This window comes from Megascapheus bottae, chromosome 24 (assembly GCF_031878675.1).
Source record: "Megascapheus bottae isolate mThoBot1 chromosome 24, mThoBot2.hap1, whole genome shotgun sequence".
Taxonomy (NCBI): Eukaryota; Metazoa; Chordata; class Mammalia; order Rodentia; family Geomyidae; genus Megascapheus; species Megascapheus bottae.
In genome coordinates, this window is record NC_143532.1 from 25,526,229 (window position 1) to 25,545,601 (window position 19,373).

The 19,373-nt window shown below is 50.9% G+C and overlaps 1 protein-coding gene across 1 annotated transcript in view; it reads left to right on the top strand.

Annotated features, from left to right (window-relative positions):
• Znf423 (zinc finger protein 423) overlaps positions 1–18,527 on the top strand; it is a 305,842-nt gene extending 287,315 nt beyond the window's left edge. Inside the window, exon 8 of the mRNA XM_090357672.1 lies at positions 17,798–18,527. Coding sequence (XP_090213798.1) covers positions 17,798–17,827 — 30 coding nt within the window. The 3' untranslated portion in view covers positions 17,828–18,527. The remainder of the gene's footprint in view (positions 1–17,797) is intronic.
• Positions 18,528–19,373: the final 846 nt, after the last annotated feature.

Sequence of the window (19,373 nt, forward strand, 5' to 3'; positions counted from 1 at the left end):
GCCAGCCCATGGCGGCCAAGCGGCCAGCCCAGCGTCAAGCGGGCGCGTTTAAAGGATTAGCTCACGCTGTTTGCTTGTGTGCGCCTAATCATGCCGCTTCCAGCTAAATGATTACAATTGATTAAAAGCAGAGCTAGAGACTCTAACAAGCAACCCAGGGCCCTTCGATGGGGCAGGCCGAGCCTTGCCAAGCTGGATCCTGGTACCCAGCCAGGGGGAGGTCTCTGAGCCAGGGGTGGGGTCTGAACTCCAGTGTGACCCCTCCTGCCCCTTCTCAAGAAAGCCTGCCTGCTTTAATTAGTCACTTAGCACACATACTACCCACTGTTAAGGACACCTACTGCAGGTACCTGGGATGTAACTAGGAGGTGACGGGGTTCCTGCGTTCACAGCATTGACATTGTATGGGAGACACTGAAGATAAACTAGTAAACGCAAACTATGCAATTTTATATCGTCGGGTTCTAAAGACAATAAAATACTGGGGGGGGGGAGAGAAGAGGGAGAGAGAGTTGGGACAGGATGAAAAACACCTGAAGTGGAGATAGAAGAAAGGAGAGTGAATGCAAAGGCCCTGAGGCACTCACAGCTGTGTAATGTTCAAGACATAGAACAGACAGCAGAACTGGAGACAAATGAGACAGACGGCAGCTGTTTTCTTACTGCCTTCCTTTGGGCTGAACATATCTCACATCTTTAGTGAGGGTATTGCTAGAACTTTCTGGACACAGGAAGACAGTTCCTTCTTTCCAATGCTCCAGGACAGAACAATGGTCCCTCTCTTTTCTGAGAAATCCTCTCTGCTCCATTCACCCTTGATTTAATTCCCTGACTTCTTTTCCAATGTGGACCCTAAATAACTATACTATATCTGATTCTCCACTCAAGTGTGTTTTGGAGATTGAAAACCTCTTTCACCATCTATCTACCCATCCACTCACTCACTCATCCATTTATGCATCCTCTGCACACCATCCGTCTGTCCACTCACCTATCTATTGTCCACCCATACATCCATTCACTTACTCATCTGTCTCTCCATCCATCTGTAAATCCACACACACATTCATTCCTATCCATTCATCTACTCATTTATCGCCCCCACACCTATCCATTCAACCACCCTTTTACACATTTATTTACCTATCCATGTATCATCCATTCACACATCCATTAATTTGCTTATCTGTCCACCTATCTACTTGCCCATTTATCCACTGACCTGTCTATCCATCTGTCCATTCATCCATTTTCCCATTTATCCATTACCTCCCCTTCCACCCATACTTTTACCTATCCATCTGCCCTGTGCAGACTCTGGGAGCCTGTTTTGGGAACTTTCAAGTCCTTATAAGATGGGTAAATGAGTCGCCAGTTTTCTTGCCTCTGCGTTGCTGCTGTCAGATCCAGCCAGATAATTACAACTAATAATAATTACCACGTAAAAGTGCTCTAGGCACATACTTAGCATTTTACTCTGTGGCTGTGTTTTCCATGAGTAGCACCATCTTTCTCTTTTCTATGTTAAAGATGCCCGGCCCTTGTCCTTTGCTTTGAAGGGAGAACAGGGCCCTTGTGTTTGGCCATCCACAAAGCCAGGACCCTGTGAAATGGCCTGGCTTCTACCTTTCCTCCCATCCTCCATGGCAGGCAGTGTAGCTCTCTGGGTTCAGTTGTTCCTCTGTTTAATGGAATGGGCCCTGCTGAATTGTTCTTCCTGTGTGGGGGGTGCTTTGCAGGCAAGGTGAACCCCCTGTGCTTCCTGTCTCCCCTGGCTAGGAAGCCAGATCCCAGCACAGGATGGCATGGGGAGACTGCCTGGGCACTGAGGCCCTGGCCTGGCTTTGAGTCCTAACCCCACTTGTACACAGTTCTATGATACTGAAGAAGTTGCTGATGTTTTCTAGACCTCAGGATGGACCCTTTCTTGTGGAGTACAGTGGTGGTATCTGTAAAGCCCCCCAGCAGTAGGTGTGATTAGTCAAGGCCTGGGAAGCATTAGCCAATGGTGTTATTGTCATTATGGCCAGAGCCTGGCTGCCATATTCACAGTTTTCTATTCATTGACTCAGTCCATCAGTTGTACATGTAGGAGCTTTGTGAGGTCAGCCCACCGTGTTCACCGAGCACCTACTTTGTGCCAGATGCGTGCAGGTGTTGTTACAAAGATACATAAAAGCCTAGACAAAGTCTGTCCGCTATTGTGGGAAGGACAAGATTATGCTGATGAGGGAAAAACATACTTATTTTTTTTGTTGTTTGTACTGGTCCTGGGACTTGAACTCAGGGCCTGAGTGCTATTCCTCAGCTTTTATGCTCAGGGCTAACACTCTACCACTTGAGCCATAGCTCCACTGCCAGCTTTTTCTTGTGGAGATAAAAAGTCTCACAAACTTTCCTCTCTGGGCTGGCTTCGAACCTCAATCCTCAGATCTGAGCCTCTTGAGTAGCTAGAATTATAGATGAGAGCCACTGGCACCCAGCCAAAATACTTCTAGTATGTTTCCATGATACAGTAGACTCTGGCATCATATCTCTCAATCACATCCAGGTTGAGCATCTCTAGTCTAAAGATGCAAAAGCTGAAATACTCCAAGATCTTCTCCTGAGCTGATATGATGCCACAGTGCAAAGTTCCACATCATGAAGCTGTTTTTTGTTTGTTTGTTTGGGGTTTATTTATTTATTTTTGTCCTTGCACACTTTTTTGCTCAAGGCTAGCGCTCTGCCACTTGAGCCACAGCACCACTTCCTGCTTTTTCTCTATATATGGTGCTGAGGAATCAAACCCAAGGCTTTGTGCATGCTAGGCAAGCACTCTACCACTAGGCTACGCTCCTGACCCCAAAGCGGTGTTTTATACCCAAAGAAGAACAAAACCAAAAAGTTGTATTTAGTTACCTTCAGAAGGTGCATGCGCGAGGCACACAATACATAAATGAACTTTGGATGTAGACTCGTGCTCCATTCCCAGATAGTCCTTCAAACATGGAGAAACTCAAACCCACATCAGGGGAGGGGGACGCCAAACATTTTGAACAAGGCATTGTCAACCTGTACTAACAGTAACAATTTCTGGCACAGAACAGCACAGCACGGCCCCGTGGCTGGTCCCCTGTGACCAGGGCCACCTGGGCCTGGACATCCATACCGACTGCACGTGCCCATGTCCCCAGCCTTGGTTTGCCTTTCTGCTTCCAACTAAGAGTGATGTCATCACTGTCATTATTCCTGTGGCCCCTACTCCACACAGGGAGACTAAGTGACCTGAGGGGCTGGGAAAGGAGGGGGGAGCTGCTCTGACCTGTCACTCTGTCCTGGGAGCCCAGGACTCAGTCCTGAGCACCTCACACGAGTGCTTTGGAAATAGGATCTGTTTGGACAGGGAAACTGAGGCTCCCCACGGTCACACAGTGCTGAAGCAGAGCTGTGAGCTCAGGCTGTGTGCCAGGAGGATCTGTGGGAGCAAAGATTGCCCAAGCCGTTAGGAGGGAGGAAATTTGTATGTGGGGGAGGGGAGTGCCCTCTGGTGGCAGAGCGCCAGGTCCAGGGGGCGACAGCACACACAGCTTTCCGGTCCAAGGGGGTGTCACTGCTCTGGGTGACATTGAATGCTCACTGGTCACTAGAGAGGAAGATGCTGGGCATCTGGAAGAGTGGCCTTAAGGCGGGAGGCTGTGCCTGGCTCTGTGTCCCTGGGGTCTGCCTGACTGAATGATGAAGTGTATTGAAACCCAGATGGGGAGGGGGGAGGGGGAAGTGCCCCAAGGCCCAGCCCTGAGCAGAGATGGCACTTGGAACTGGCCTCGGGCTGCCTCTGTGCCCACTGGAGCCTGTCATTCATGCCCTAGGATGGGGGGGGACCAACTTTAGGGGGCACCATGCCATCCTGACAGATGGGCACGGGGGAGCTGCCAGGTGTCTCGACTCAGTGTCCATTGGCCCAGCCCTTGGAAGGCTCTATCCCAAATGGGACCAAATGCCTTCAGTTTCTTGATAACAATGACAATACTGGTAACGGTGAGTACTACATTAGTCCAGCACCGCAGAAGTCTGCTTAGCACCAGGTCTGCCCCCCACAGACAGATACAAAGAGGTGAATGCACAGGAAAGGCAGAGCTGGAGGTGGACGAAGGGAGGCTTGGTGGCTTTCTTGGGACCTCCCGTATCAGGGGCATCACTGTACAAAGGACCCCCGGGCTTCTCGTGGCAGGTTATTTGTTCTGGTCATGAGAATTGAACTCGCTATCCCTTCGTCCTTTCACTCAGGGCCCCCACTCTACATCTTGTGCCACAGTTCCACTTGTGGCATTTTTGTGGGTAACGAGATAAGACTCTCTCAGGCATTTCTGCTCAGGCTGGCTTCAAACTACAGTCCTCAGATCTCAGCCCCCTGAGTAGCTAGGATTACAGACGTGAGCCACCAGTGAACAGCGCTCTCCCCCTCTTGACAGAAGGGGTAAGCTTGAATAGGTCCCTCCCTCCATGTTAGGTGGTGTGGTTGGTAAGTGGCATGCAAGGGGCTCGTGGTCGTGACATGGAAGACTCAACCAGGCTGGCAGGCAGCCCTGTTTGCAGATGGGAGACTGAGGCATGTCTGGGCTGCATGGGGCTGGGGTTTAAACCTAGCAGCCTGCTCCAGAGCCTGGGCATTGTGGCTGCAGTACTGTGGCAGGTCCTGGGTTGGCCCATTTGTCTCTCTAGAGACAGCTGTGGGGTGAGGAGCCACAGCCTCTCGCTAGGGGGCCGTGCTCTGGGCTGTCAGCAGAGCTTCCTGGCTCCCCCCCCCCCCACCACCACCTGAGAGAAGAGACCCAGAATGCTCTCGGCAGAAGCCTGGGTCGTACTCTTTGGTCGAGCAGGAACAATTACTAATGACATTTAGAAAGAAATTAATGATGAGAAATGCAAGTTGGCATTTCAGAAGCACCCGTCAGCACTCACAGGAGAGGCGAGGGCTGGGGGTGGGCACGGATGGGAGAGGGAGATGGCAAGAAATTAATTTTGCTGTGTCAATAATGACCGTAGTGCTGCTCTCCCTGCTTCTAAAGTTTAGACAAAATCAAACAGGGAGTCTGGGTCTGCAAAGAATCTGTGTGGCTGTGCTGTGGGCCAGGGCGGTGACAGGGGACAGTTAGGTGGGTATGCATAGTCTGAGGATGGGTTCATTTGGGCTTGACTCCCTGATAAGCTAGATGATCGCTCTGCCAGAAAGGCCCAAAAAAGAGCTTTGGTTTCATCATCAGGAAAATCAGGCACTTGGAGAAACAGAGGCACCATGTACAAAGAGCATGTGGTTTCTGGCACATTGCCAACTTACTAGGTGGTAGCTGCCAGCATATTCCATAGACAGTCTCATATTTATTCTCATATTCTACATGCTTATTCTCATGAAGATATCTCTTAAGCAAGGTGCCCGTGGCTCATGCCTGTAATCTTAGCTACTCAAAAGGCTGAGAAAGGAAGACCAAGGTTTCAAGTCTGCCCAAGCAGGAAAGTCTGTGAGACTCTTATTTCCAGTTAACCACCAAAAAACCCAAAGGAGAACTGTGACTCAAGAGGAGGAATGCCAGCTTTGGGGGGTTGGAGGTGGGAGACACCAAGGGAGAGTTCCCAGGCCCTTTAGTTCAAGCACTAGCACACATACACACAAAAGAGAACAGCTTATTTGTGTGATATGGTTTAATCAATCACATTCTATTGGGATCAATCAAATACTGGACTATTCTTTACACTCTGAGGTCTTAAAATAGATAAACTGTGGCATTGGGAGGAGACTGGATGGAAGGAAAGAAGGAAGGGAGATGCTGAATTGTCTGAGGCAGGGCAAGGTAATGAGGAAGTTGGTGTTATCCAGAACCACTCCATAGAGGTGAGGAGAGGGTGGGGATGGACAGCCACAAATGGCCCAGGGGTTGTGGAAGCTTTAGACTGAGAGATTTCCTATCATTTTAATGGCTAGTACATACCTCCTATTAGTATCAGACACCACACTCGATGCCCAGTTCAGAAAGCTGTGCCCTTGGCCTTTGGTGTCATCCTTGTCTCCCCATTTTGTTCCCTGAAGTAGCTGTGTCATATGTGCAGGCCAATGATGGTTTTGAGTGGTTTGTCAGTGATGGTAAAGCCAGTGGAGAGCGCTAGCTAAGACAATGTCTCCTGCTTGCATCAGTTCTGTAGGTGGTAAAATCTTTATATACAATCTCTAATTTGAAACGTTTAACATCACTATAAAATAGATTTGCTTAGTTCCACTTTTCAGATGAACAAATGGTTACTTACAAAAAGTGAACTGGGCCGGGAGTGTGGCCTAGTGGTAGAGTGCTTGCCTCGCATGCGCGAAGACCCGGGTTCGATTCCTCGGTACCCCACATACATAGCAAAAAGCTGGAAGTGGTGCTGAGGCTCAAGTGGTAGAGTGCTAGCCTTGAGAAAGTCCAAGGACAGTGCTCAAGCCCTGAGCTCAAGCCCAGGATTGGCAAAAAAAAAAAAAAAAAAAGTGAACTGTTTCTTGAGCATAGGGTCACAGATCTGAACTCTACTCACTTAAGAGCTCGGTCTTACCATTTGTTTATCCACTCATCTACATAGTCAACACATTCACTCATCCACCCATCATCCACCCATCTATCCATCCATCCATCCATCCACTATCACCCATTTACCACCATTCATGCATCCATCCTCCCATCATCCATCCATCCATCCATCCATCCATCCATTTACCCAACTATCATCCCATCCATCCACTTATCACCCATCTTTTTACCTACACATCCATCCATCCATCTATCCAATCAGCCAGCCAGCCATCCACCCATCATCTGTCCATCCATGGACTGATTCCTCTGTCCATCCATGCATTATCCAACCATCAGTCCATAATCTAACTATCGTTATCAATCTACCCATCATTCATCCATCTATCCATTCATCATCCATCTAAAGGTCCATCCATCTGTCATCCAACTATCTACCTATCATCATCCATATATCCATTCATTATTCATCCATCCATTATCCATCCACTCACCTATCCAGCCACCTGTCATTCATCAATTTCTTCTCCTACCTGTTGCCACATTATAATCATCTTATCTGTCTAACTATCACCTCTACACCTATTGAGGTACATGCCAGGAAATACATAACTTTCTAATATACCTGACTCTTAATTCCACACTTGATCGGTATATATGCCTTGCCCTACTTTAATACTGGGTGCACACATGTATGTGTAGGTGCACATGCACATGCATACATGTCTCTTTAGTATGTAAATTAGGACAGAACAGGCTGGAACTGCAGATGATTCTTAGTCTGCCTCATGGAAACAGTGAGTTCTGCATTGGACAGATCTCCTTCTTGGTGGTATAGGTGTGTGGTAGGGAGGATGTGTCACGGCTTGAATGGAGGCCAGATGTGTACAAAAGGATACAGGAGCATCTGTAGCTGAGCCACACAGTTTCTTCCATCTACAGGCTGAGCCTCCCGGGAGTAGGAAATCCCACAGAGCCCCGCCCACCTTCGTGGTGAAGTCAGCCTTTGCTCTTCTTTGTGCCATTCCATTTCCCTCTCTGGACTGGCAAGGGTGCAAATGGACGTGTTTCACAAGGACCGTGGCGATCATTAACTGTAATCGTCTCAGCTGCTGCTCGGCTCGCTGGTGCGTGCACGTAATTCATCACAGCAAATGAGGTCCATCCTTGGGGCTTCTAGCCTGCAGTCAGGGGGCTGAGCCTCGTGGGTTCCTGGAGTCATTTTGGGGGTGCTGGGGCATGATGTTTTCTGTGGACAACCCCCCTTAAATTATCTATCGGCAGAATTCTTTGTTGGCAAGACTAATTTTCTAGACAGTTTGAAAATGCACGGAAGTTTTCCTTTTCTCAATACAAATAAAATGGGAAGAAACTAGAAATCGGTCTGATAAAAGTTTTCATGTATCATTTACAACACCTAAAAGCCTTGGCTTAGTTTGGGGACCTAAACATACATGTTCTGAATAATCAATGGCAGCATGGCCTGAATTTCCCAGTGTAGTCCTGGTTTTTCAGGTATTCTGTCTCAGCCATCAGTTATTTGCCCTGATTTTTTTTGTAAAAATATGATGACTGTATGCAGAAGTTGTAAAAACCTGCAGTCAGGAGGAAATATCAAGGGGAAATGCCCTGCCAATGAGGCAGCATTTTGAGGCAGGGATGGGCTTCTCTCCCCACCTTAGGACCCAGGATTACTCAGGCTCTCACTTCCTGCAGTGGGCTTCAGGCCTCTGCTCAGGGGCCCGGGTCCCAGGTTCCCCATGATTCTCTGCTCCCGAGTCCTATCTAGCTCAGGGAGCTGCTCCATTGACTGTAGTGGTCAGCTTGATCTGCCCAGATGAGGCTTCCTTGGAGGTGCCTTGACATGGAATCACCTTGAACCCGGGCGCTGGCAGGTGGCATGGTAGCTGAGGACTCCACAAACTGCCACAGTCTGTGTACCCTCAGCCATTTTGAAGTATGCACCTTGCTGGCACTAAGTGTGCCTGCACTGTGCAGCCATCCCCACTCTCCATCTCCAGAACTTTCTCGTCTCTTTAAACCAGTCCTCTACTCCATTCAATGCTCTCTCCCAGCCCCCTTGTCTCTGCCTCACCCCTGGGAGCTGCTAAGCTATTCTCTCTGGCAAGGGGAATCATGCAATTTTTGTCCTGCCATCGGATTACTTTACTTACTATACTGTCCTCCAAGACCCCCTCACATTTTCAAGAAGCAGCAGCCAGGTGCCAGCATCCCACACCTGTAATCCTAGTGACTCAGAGGCTGAGATCTGAGGATTGTGGTTTGTAACCAGCTCAGGCAAAAAGGGATTTTATACTCTTTATCTCCAGTTAACTAACAAATAGTGGACATGGCTCACGTGGTAGAGCTCTCAATGAAAAAGCAGAGCAAGAGTGCAAGGCCCTGAGTTCAAACTCCTGTATCAGCACACACACACACACACACGAAAAGAAAAGAGAAGAAAATGTGTAACATGCACTGGCCAAGGCAGGAGGGCTGTTTTCCTACTCTCCCTGTACCTGTGGGGAGCTCCCCTCGTTGCTCAGCTTGCGTGATTGTCTGCTTCAGTTCCGCAAATGCCATCTCTGAGCCCAAGCTGGGTGCAGCGCAGAGATGGGAGAGGTCACTGCAAAAGGAAGAACATGCTGGAAAGAAACATCTGCAGGTGCATAACTACTCTGGGGTGAGGGCAGACCACAGCTACAAGGAGACAGCATGGGGTAGAAGGAAGCCAGGGAAGAAGGGGTGCAGTAGAGTTGCTGGGAGGGCTGTGGCAGGGAGTCTTGGTGTGGTTGGGGATCTAGAAGAGATGGAGGAGGTTGCAGGACTTAGGAAGTCTAGATTTACTCTGGCTCTCATTAGGGCCCTCCAGCCAGGGTCAGAGATTAACCATTGACCACACACCGGGGATTGCTCCACTGGCTTCTTGGCCACCCTATCTGCTCAGCTTCTCTGTCACAAGCAGGTGGGGCAGCTGAAGGGGTCCCGGCCGTGGTGGGACCTGGGGACAGTTCTACCACTCAATATGGGGGACCAGTTATCAGTCATCTGCTCCCAAGTCCCTTGCAGTGTCATTTGAGGATGATGCTGATGATGATAGTGTGTGTGGGGGGGAGGGATCGAGGGAGCAAGGGAGAGGGGGGGGAGAGGGAGAGAGAGACTGTAAGGTGTTGGTGTGTTCACACAGGAGAACTGTGGGATATGGAAGAAAGGAGAGTGTTTCATGAGTGTGGAGGTATCTGTGAGTTTTTGAGAAAGAGAAAGGTGGTTTGCATCTGTGCAGGTATGTGCACACATGTGTGAGATGGTGAGGTTCGGTGTGCAAACATGCACATGAATTCTGTACAGGACATTCTTGGAGTCCTGGCTCTGAAGCTACGTTCATAAGCCCCTGAGAGGCTGTCTCCACAATTCCTGGCCTCCCACACCCCCCAAAGGCTTGATGGGACAACCCCCACCTTCTGAAAATAGGACGGGCTTGAGGGAGTAATGCTCACTGTTGAATGACAAGGCAAGTAGCAATGGTGTCCAGTGGAGAAGAGCCAGTTCTGACAGCGGCATTTGTAGCTCCTGGGCGCCCTTGGCATGCTAGAAACCTCCAGTCTCCCTGTGTGCCTCGGTTTCCCCAGGTTTGCTAGCCTCAGGCACATCCCAGCTGTGGGGATGCCAGCTTGAGAATGCTGGTTCCCAGGACTGACCACAACAGTTGTAAACTGCCACCAGAGTTGCCTGCCACCCAAGGTCCCCAATCCCTGCCTTTCCCTGGGAGACACTGATGTCTCTGCACAACCACATCCACCCTCTGTGGGTTGTGATTGCCTGCATATTGCTTTTTAACACCAAGCAGTCTTGCAGTTGATATGAGTCCAGACAACAAAAGAGCTAGTTGTGCCAGCCTACACCTGGTGGCACTGTCTGGGGCTGAGGACTGCCACCCCTTCCTCACCAAGTCTGAGTTCTTGAGACTGGCACTGCCCTTGCCAGGCTCTGCGTCTGACCTGGGCTGCATCTATTGGCACCCTGACACTGGGAAGCCTCTGGTCTCTGAGCCCAACGACTCCTAACAGCTGGGGAGTCAGGTGATCTGAAAGTCTTCCCTTTCTTTCCTGACGTGCACAGTTCTTGAGAGTCTGGGGTCCCCACTGCTAGTCTGTTTGTTTCCAGTATTCTAAAATGGGAGGAACCACCCCACACTTGGTCTTGGGAACCCATGCACCTTCCCATTTCTATTTGTTAATTTAGTAATTTTGTAGCACTGAGGATTGAACTCATCCTTGCGAGGCAAGCACTCTACCACCTGAGCCACACTCCAGTCCTTTCTGCTTTTAGTTTATTTTCCAGAGAGGGCCTTGTGCTTGAAGCTGGGACTATAGGAATGACCTCTGTGTCTGGGGCACCCCCCTCCCCATTTCTAATGGCAGTCCACCACCATCATCTGTGGGTCTCCTGGAAGCTTTGCAATAGGTGGCCTTGCTTTGGTTTCCCACCTTTCAGGGGCCAGACTCACGTCTTTGAGTCTGGGGATTGTAGCTTAACTGAGCTGAGCTGAACCGTGAGCTGGGGCCCAAGCAGATGCCAGGCTGGAATAGTTTCAGTGGAAATCCCCTTCCCACACTTGTTGGACAGGACCATTGTGTGGCCCAGCCAGGCCATGATTCATACAAGTGGAGTCAGACTCACCCTACCTGTCACTGCTGAAGCTCTCAACTCCCCTCAGCTCCGCATCTGCCTCATCCTCTGACCCCGAGGAGCCTACGGAGTGGGGACCTCCACCCTTCTTTGAGGAAACAGAGTCACAGCAGGCCTCAGGGTCACCCATGCTTTCTCTTGCCTGGGAGGAAACAACACGCTAAGCAGCCCCAGAAATAGTTCATCTGTCTTGGCTTGTGACAACAGCCATGGCACTCGCTTGCACGCCTCTCACTCTCTACCCTCTGCTCACAAACACACCAGCGAGGCACATCTGTGTGTGAAATGTGGCTCCCCAGCGTCTGTGGTCCCCTGGGTGGGTAATATTAGTTCTTTTGTTTTGTTGGGTGACTCTGAGTGGGGGCCTGTTTACAACTGGGATCCGAATGGAAGCTCTGGCTCCCTCCTAATAATCTATCCTCCAGTGGATTCATTTCCAAAAAGTACCAGGACACAATCTGTCCCCTTGGGACATTATTGGGCTTTTTCTATTTTCACAACAATAGTTTCTCCCAGGGAAGATGTTTCCTTGTTTCTGGAACTGGTAATTGGTCAGGCACTTGCTTCCATCTGTGGTGTGGTAGGGACAAGTGGAAGGATTGGGGGAGAGGCCACCCCTTTCTGCATGGACCCCTTGCAAGCAAAGAAAACAGGCAGGCACGCAGGCAGGCTCCTTGGTGAACTCTCACAAAAGGAATCTGGGCCAGGGCCCTCACATACAGCTTTCCTGTTCCCCAGGGGACCTGGGTCCCTGAACCTAGAGACCCTCAGATGCTCCCCTTGCCCCACCTATGCCTGTGGCTACTGGGCTCTCTCTCCAGGCCCAGAGTTCTTGATGCTCACCTCTTATTGCTCTGAATGACAGACAGGATGTCTGAGAGGCAGGGACAGGAAAACCTCCCTTGTGTGCCCCCTCTGCACACACCAGCCTGCTAATCTCCCTCTGCCTTGTTCAAACTCTGGGGCTTTCTCCCAGGCCAGTGGACCACTGACCCCGCTCTAGGGTGGAGTCGCCATGGCTGGGGCTGTTTTCTCCCTGCCCTGTGGGGATGAGGCTGGACAGGCTGCTGGGAGAAGTGGGGTACATCCATGGAAGCAGCCACGTCACGGGCGGGCATTTAGAGGGAGCCCCGGCCATCACTCACTCCTAATTTTAATGACGTGCATTAGCTAAATTGTGTTCTGAGTATTCATTGCACACTGTTTATGGGGCACTCTCAAGTGTGCATACCGTTTGTCAGAAGTGCAAACTAGCGAACATACGAGCCTTTAAGACAGGCCATCTGTTCGTCTTAGACCCTTGGACGATTGTCAAACACTTCTAAAAATAAGTGCTCGCAAGCAGAGAGGGGCTACCCAGGTGATACACAGCAGAAACGGGGAGCAGGGCCTCCTGTGCTGGTTCTTCCCCAAAGGGAAAGACAGCAGCACGTGTGCAGGGGTGGGGGTGGGGTGAAGTGGAGGGAAACGGGTACAGAGGGGCTCTGGTGAGGCACCTCTTGGACCAGAAGCATGACCTTCTCCCTCTGTCTTGTGGCTTATGGAACTCAACAGCTCAGATGCCTTCTATGCCTCCCTATGGCCCAGATTTAAGGGCAAGCTGCCTTGTCTGGCATCATGGAGTCTCATCAATAAGGCGCCCAACTTCCTTTCCAGCCTTGTCTTCGTAACGCATACCCTGTACTTCTGCCAGGCTGAATTATTCATTGTTCCCCCAACATATGTTGCACTTTTCACATTTCACAGGCAGAGAGGAGCCTCTGCTGACTGCACGGTGATCCGTACGCTCCATTCCCAGCTGCAGGACCCGGCTTCTGCGTGCCTCAGTGTTCCCGTCTGTACAATAGGGACAGGCAGAGAGTATTGAGCGCATACAGGGTGGCCACCGGGCTTGGATGACTGAATATTAACCAACTGTGAAGGAGGTACCTGGTGTGTAGGGAGCCTCAGTCACTGAACTGTGGCCATTATCGGTGTCAGTCACATCTCCAGGCTAGTGTCCATATGGCCAGTTCTGCCTGGGAGATGGAGGAAGGTCGCCGCCACCACCTCTCCCCATCAGGGAGGCAGAGGAAGGTGCTTATGTCAAAAGCCAGGAGAGTGCAGGTGGGCTTTGGGAGCAAGTGGGTGGGGCCGCCTGGGTGGGGCTAGATGTTCCTTGAATCTGTTATAGGGACTCGGGGGCCAGAGCCAGAACTTTTGTGTCTTCATAGGATCTTCAGTGTCTATGAATCTAGCTACCCTTGCCTCGCAACCAAGCTAGGACCAGGACTTCCCAACCGCTGGATGTTCATTGCTTAGTCCAGAACATGGCAGCCAGACTGTCTGAACATCCGTGCAGTAAATGAACGAGTGGATGTGCGCATGTCGCTCCCTCCCTCTCCCACCAGACACACGACCCTATTCTCTTGTGGAGATGAGAGTGACTGAGAGGCCTGGAGGTCAAAGCAGAGAAGGGGGCAAGGATGGTGAAGCCCTTCTTAGATGCCTGCTGACCTGGGGGCAGGGCTACCCACGACTGGACTATGTTCTGAGGAGTCCTGAGACCTTGCCAGACGGGACAGAGAGGCAGATGGCTACTGCTGCTGTCCATCAAACCTCTCTGATTGTCCTTCCTATAGGCCCCCACTCTGCTCAGTCCAGGCGTACCGTCAGGGAGCAATGCCGTGCCCCCAATATGGAAATCTGTGGGGCACACTCTGTGCCAGTCTGGGGTACTCATGCACATCGCCTCCCAGCTGCTCCACGCATTCCAGATAGAGGTCAGAGACTTTTGGTAAGACTACATAGTGGACCAGTGGCAAGCCATGGCTTGAACACAGGGCTTAGCCCATCTTAGCCTACTGCCTGCTGTGGGAGATGGGGCTGTGACCGGCGCTGGTGGACACAAGGAGAGCGGTGCTCTGGGCAAAGTGAGGTGCTGGGGCTTGATGGGCAGTTCAGAGAACTCTTGCCAGCCCATAGCTGGACATGCTGGCCCCAAGCAGCCAGCATGGGGAAGCACCTTTCCTCTCCCCACATGACACTGATGAAGGGAGACAGTGCTGGGTCCAGTCCAAGGCCAGAGAATAAAAACTAGCACCATGATCATGTGCTGCAGGCCAGGGAAAGCCCGGGCATGCATGTTCAGGCCTTTGTGCTGGACCAGAACCGAGCCTCCAGCCAGGCCATTCAGAGTGAATTAGGGCAGACAGTCTGACCACCACCAGGCTCCCACACTACCAATATGTACCTGGATTGAGTTCGGGAGCAGGAACGTTTCCCTGATGAATTCCAAGCGAGGAGCTAAGGCCTGTCACCCAGCAGGGAGAGGGCACACGTCCACTGGGTGGATGAAGGGGTGAATGGTAGGTAAATAAGGACTGACAGGACTTGGTTCCTGCAAAGGCTAGGGTGAGATAGAGCCAGCATCTGGGCATGACACATTCATGGGCCTGACCCAGTACTGGCAGTGTGCAGATGCCCATGCCACCACTAACTAGTGTCCTTGCCACAGAGTGTGCCCTGCATCAGGATGAAGCACACAAAGGCTGCCAAGGGCATTGATTCAGCCACCAGCCATACCACTCTCTCCTCCCACTTCGATTCATTTCCTCACCTGCTTCTCTGCCCCACACCTGTGACTCCCTGGCACAGAGAGAGAGAGCGAGAGAGCGCGCACAGGCAGATGTCAGGCTGTCATCCAGGCTCTTCCCAGTCTCATGCCCAGGTCCCACCTCCAGCCTAGATGGTACCAGGAAGTGTTGCATCTGGGGGTCGATGGCATCTTAAAAAAAACCCCGATTTTCTTCCTTCTTGGAAGGGGCTAAATATAGCACAGGCATAAACAGAGAAATAGACATGAAGGCAGAATACCCTTGTGAGAACTGCCAGGAGGAGACGCAGGAATGCTTGATGGAGCATCAGCACCCCGCCCCCCCCCCCACGCAGAAGGGACTCTTACTTTTTTCAGGGCTGCTTGGTATGCTGGCGCTGGGTGACTAAGGGGTTGTCACCATCCCCCCTTCCAGAGATTGCCTTGTCCTAGGCTTCCCAGCACACACTGCCTATGACCTGGGTCACCCTGCCGAGCCACCACTCACAGCCCAGGGCATACCCCTTGAAGGGTGGGCCCAGGAAAGACTCCTCCTCCTCGACTCCTCACTGTGCGGCCTGGAGCAGAGTGCACAGCAGGCACTTAGAAATGTTCTGCTGAAAGAATTCTGGTGCCTCGTCCCCTCTGGGCATGATGTTCTTGACATTTCCATCCATGGTGGCATCCTGGGCTTTTGTTCCTAGAATAAAACCTCAGGGAAGGAATGTTTTACTCTTCTCAGAACTCTCTTAGAAAGACGTTCCTGAGTCTAATCTAAGAACCATTGGTTGCTGCCCCTTAAGTGAGAAGGATTGTCACTGTTTTACCTAGAAGAACAGTGGATAGTCTTACATTGTCCTAATCGCTGGTCTAGATGTGGTTTTCCACATCTCCATCAACAGCACCTGCCTGAGCAAGTATGGATGATGTGGCACTGGGCCTTGTCCTATCCTGTCCACAGGACACCAGACACCCTTCACCCCTCCCCCAGCCCCAGAAGCTGGGAGTCCACCTGGATTTGTGTGTGTGTGTCTGTGTGTGTACATACCAGTAGTGGGGCTGTCCCTTAGCTTTTTCACTCAAGGCTAGATCCACTTCTTGCTTTTTGGTGGTTCATTAGAGATAAGATTCTCACAGAGTTTCTTGCTTGGGCTGACTTTGAACTGGGATCCTCAGACCTCCGCCTCCTGATTAGATAGGATGAGAGCCTCTAGGATTTTGCGGAAATTCAATATCATGCCTGGCTTTCCTCTGTTTGTGGAAATACTTCACTAGTCTACACTCCCAATGAGTCCCAAGGGTGCCCCATGTGCTGGGTCCCCATTTTGGCCTTAGTCAACCATGATACCTTCTCATATTCCTTGTCCACATAGGATTCTTTGCCCCTCACCTCAACAACTTCCCATCAGCAGGGACATACAGACAGATACACACACACACACACACACACACACACACACACACGACAAGAATATGCCTGGGATACCATATAACATGCTGGCCTACATAACATGTTGGCCTATACCTGCAGTTCCCATGAAGAGTATGTAATTGACATTTGGTACTGTGGATGCCACCAGCAAGCACCTTCTCTGTGCGAGTGGAGTACTGGGGGCGGCGAGCTAGCTGGAGGACTCAGCAATATCACCATGGATGCTACTTTAGTATGATTGTGTGAAGTATATGCCACAGAGCCTTGTACCATAAAGTGACCGTGTCCTATGCCTCTCCCGGACCCCTGGCTTCCAGCAGAAGCTGTGTCCATCCTCTGGGCCGCTTCACAGCCAGACCTGGAAATCAGGAGAGAGAGAGAGAGAGAGAGAGAGAGAGAGAGAGAGAGAGAGAGAGAGAGAGAGAGGGGGGGGGGGGAGGGGAGGGGGGAAGGGAGCGAGGTCAGCACTTCTGCCCTCCAGTGGTCAATGGCAGAATTGCATGTCACTTCCCAGCCTGTGCAGGGTCCCTGGGCCCCTGGGGGTGCCAGCCTGGGAGGCAGAAGCATCCCTAAGAAGCTGTAGAAGATCAGTGGTCTGGATCCTGTGTCTCTGGAGAACTTCGTTGCTTTTCTCCAGGTTTCCTGAGATGGAGCAACACCTGAGGCTTAGGATGGAATATGTCTGAATTTGCAACACAGGGACTGGGGGCTGGGAGGCGGGGAGAGAAGGGAGGAAAAAGACTGTTGGCTCAGAAGCCAAAACCCACCGCCCTCCCACCCCAGCCTCAGGCTGCTGGCTGGGAAGGAAACAGATCAGCTCTGCTGGCAGGAGGGAAGACAGGCCATGGGCTGTGGCTAAAGGAAAGCATTTGGCTGCAGGGTCCCACCTGGGCCCTGGTTTTCCCTGGTGGATCGAGCCAAACTGCACAGCATCCCTTCATGTAGCCCTAGCTGTGTCATATGACCATGCAGGCAGGCTCCCAGAACCCCCGTGGTGGAGCTCATCTCTGACCCTCCCTGCTGGGTGACCCATCCTGCAGGCACCTCACCACCCCACCGCCTCCGCACGTCTGTGCCCACTCGGGTGCTTCTTGGCTGCAGAGCTGCTCTGCACATCTGCTGTCTCCCTCTGTGAGGCTCAGAGCAGCTAGGGAAGGATGGAGAGGGACATAGGGCCAGGCTGCCGGCGTCACCAAGTTTCCTGCTCTTCATTGGAGGGAAATAGAGATGTTTATAATTCCTGCCCAGCACTTCTCCTTGCCCTCTGTATAAGCTCATCCCCATGGTAAGACCTGAAACGGTCTGGAAAAAAAATAATAAAAATAAAAACAATTTGCAAGGAGTCCAGGTTGGCAGTGACAGGAACCGATCCCCAAGCCCCCCGAATCAACATGGTGCCTTGGCAGCTGCGTCTCCTGGGCACTTTTTTCCTTGTTGCATTTTGTTTTGTAATAATCGAGTCTCTTTTGCTGCAGCCTCGGTGTCTGGGCACCAGGTGGGAGGGGACAGGCTTGCTCGCCATTCTTCTGCCCTCATGCGTGTCTCCTTTCTTTGCCTTTGCAGAACCACACGATGAGCCAGCACGCACAGTGAGAGACCGCGCGACAGGACACCTCTCCGCAGAAGGCTTGCCGGAGACGCCGTGGGGAGGGCCATTTGAACATTACATCCAATCAAAGTGTCATTTGCAACCCAGATGTAAAACTCTAATGATTTGGCCATGAGGCGCTGCTATTATAAGCAGCTGGAAATGAATATTAATGGCAGAGATTAAAAGTATTCCATGCTCAGTATTTTTTATTGCCCTGCTCCAGCTAGTGTGCTTTTTAGAGTTTTCTGCCTCAGACTACATTTCTAGTGTTAGAGGAACCTGCTTTTTGAGGCTATTGTCCTCTGTTCCTTCATGTATTATACTGATAGGTTTTTTTTTTTTTCTTAAGAAAAGATTAGTGGTTTTTTTTGTTGTTTTTTTTTTTTTTTGCTTTGCTTTATTTTTTCTTCTTCTTGTTTTCTTCCTCCCCCCCCTCCTTCCCCCTTCGGTTAACTACTTTTTAATTGCAGTTCTAGGTAATTGTGCATCGTGATGTGATTGCTTGGCTATTGTCTGAATATTTCCTTTTAATTTTTTTTAATTAAAGACTAATGCTTTGATTGGATTTGCCAGTTCACCGGACAGTGATTAAAACTATGTAATGAATATAATCGGTTTCAGTGCAACTGGATGGTCTGCTTTTAAATGTGACTTGATCTGACTTCAGTAACTAGTTCAATTCAATAAAGGGAATCCATGCGATGAGCAGAGGTGGCTTGGTTCTCTCCTCAGCTGGGATCCAGGGGTGGGGGTGGCAGGAAGGGTGTCCCGGGAGTTCCCCTGTACCCTCCCATGCCCTAGGCTCCTGCACACACTAGACCTAGCTTATTCCCTGCCCATTGGATGAGCTGTGATCACTCAAGTCAAAAGGGAAAGAACCAGAGAGGAGAAATACCCTGGCCTTCTTGATCCTGGATGGAGAAACAGCATCTCCTAAGCCTATGGAGGCTCATCCTGGCTACTTCCTCCTTTCTCCCCCATGCCTCCTGCTACTGAACTGGTTTTCCCAGATAGTTGCATGGGTAACCTTGACTACACACCAAGAACTCCAAGGAGCATTTGAGTTCAAGCTTTGGCCAAGGTGTGGACCTGGCAGGGGGAAGGACAGCTCTTTAGCACCTACAATCCAGGTGTGGGGCTCCAGACTAGAAGTAGGTATGGCCTGTGGCAAAGCCAGGACTAAACAGAGACTGACAGGTGCACGGGTGGCGGGGGGGGGGGGGGGGAGAAGAATCTCAGGCGTGCTTGCTTCCAGGGAACCTGTCTCTGCCTCCACCTGCCCTGACCCTGGGGCCATCAAAGGGCCACCTTGGAGCTGGCTGCCTGGGTCTCTTGATCACACTGGTGCTGGACTGACTCATCAATCAGAGACCAGAATCCACACGAGGAAGCTCTCTTGGGCCAACTTTCCACGAGGGATGAGGAAATTGGTTATTACCCTCTACAGAGCGGAAATGAAACAGGCCAGACAGATTGCACCTAATTATACTGTAAGATGGAGTCCTGGGCGTGGAATTTGGAGCAATTACTCCCTGACCCAGAGTCCTC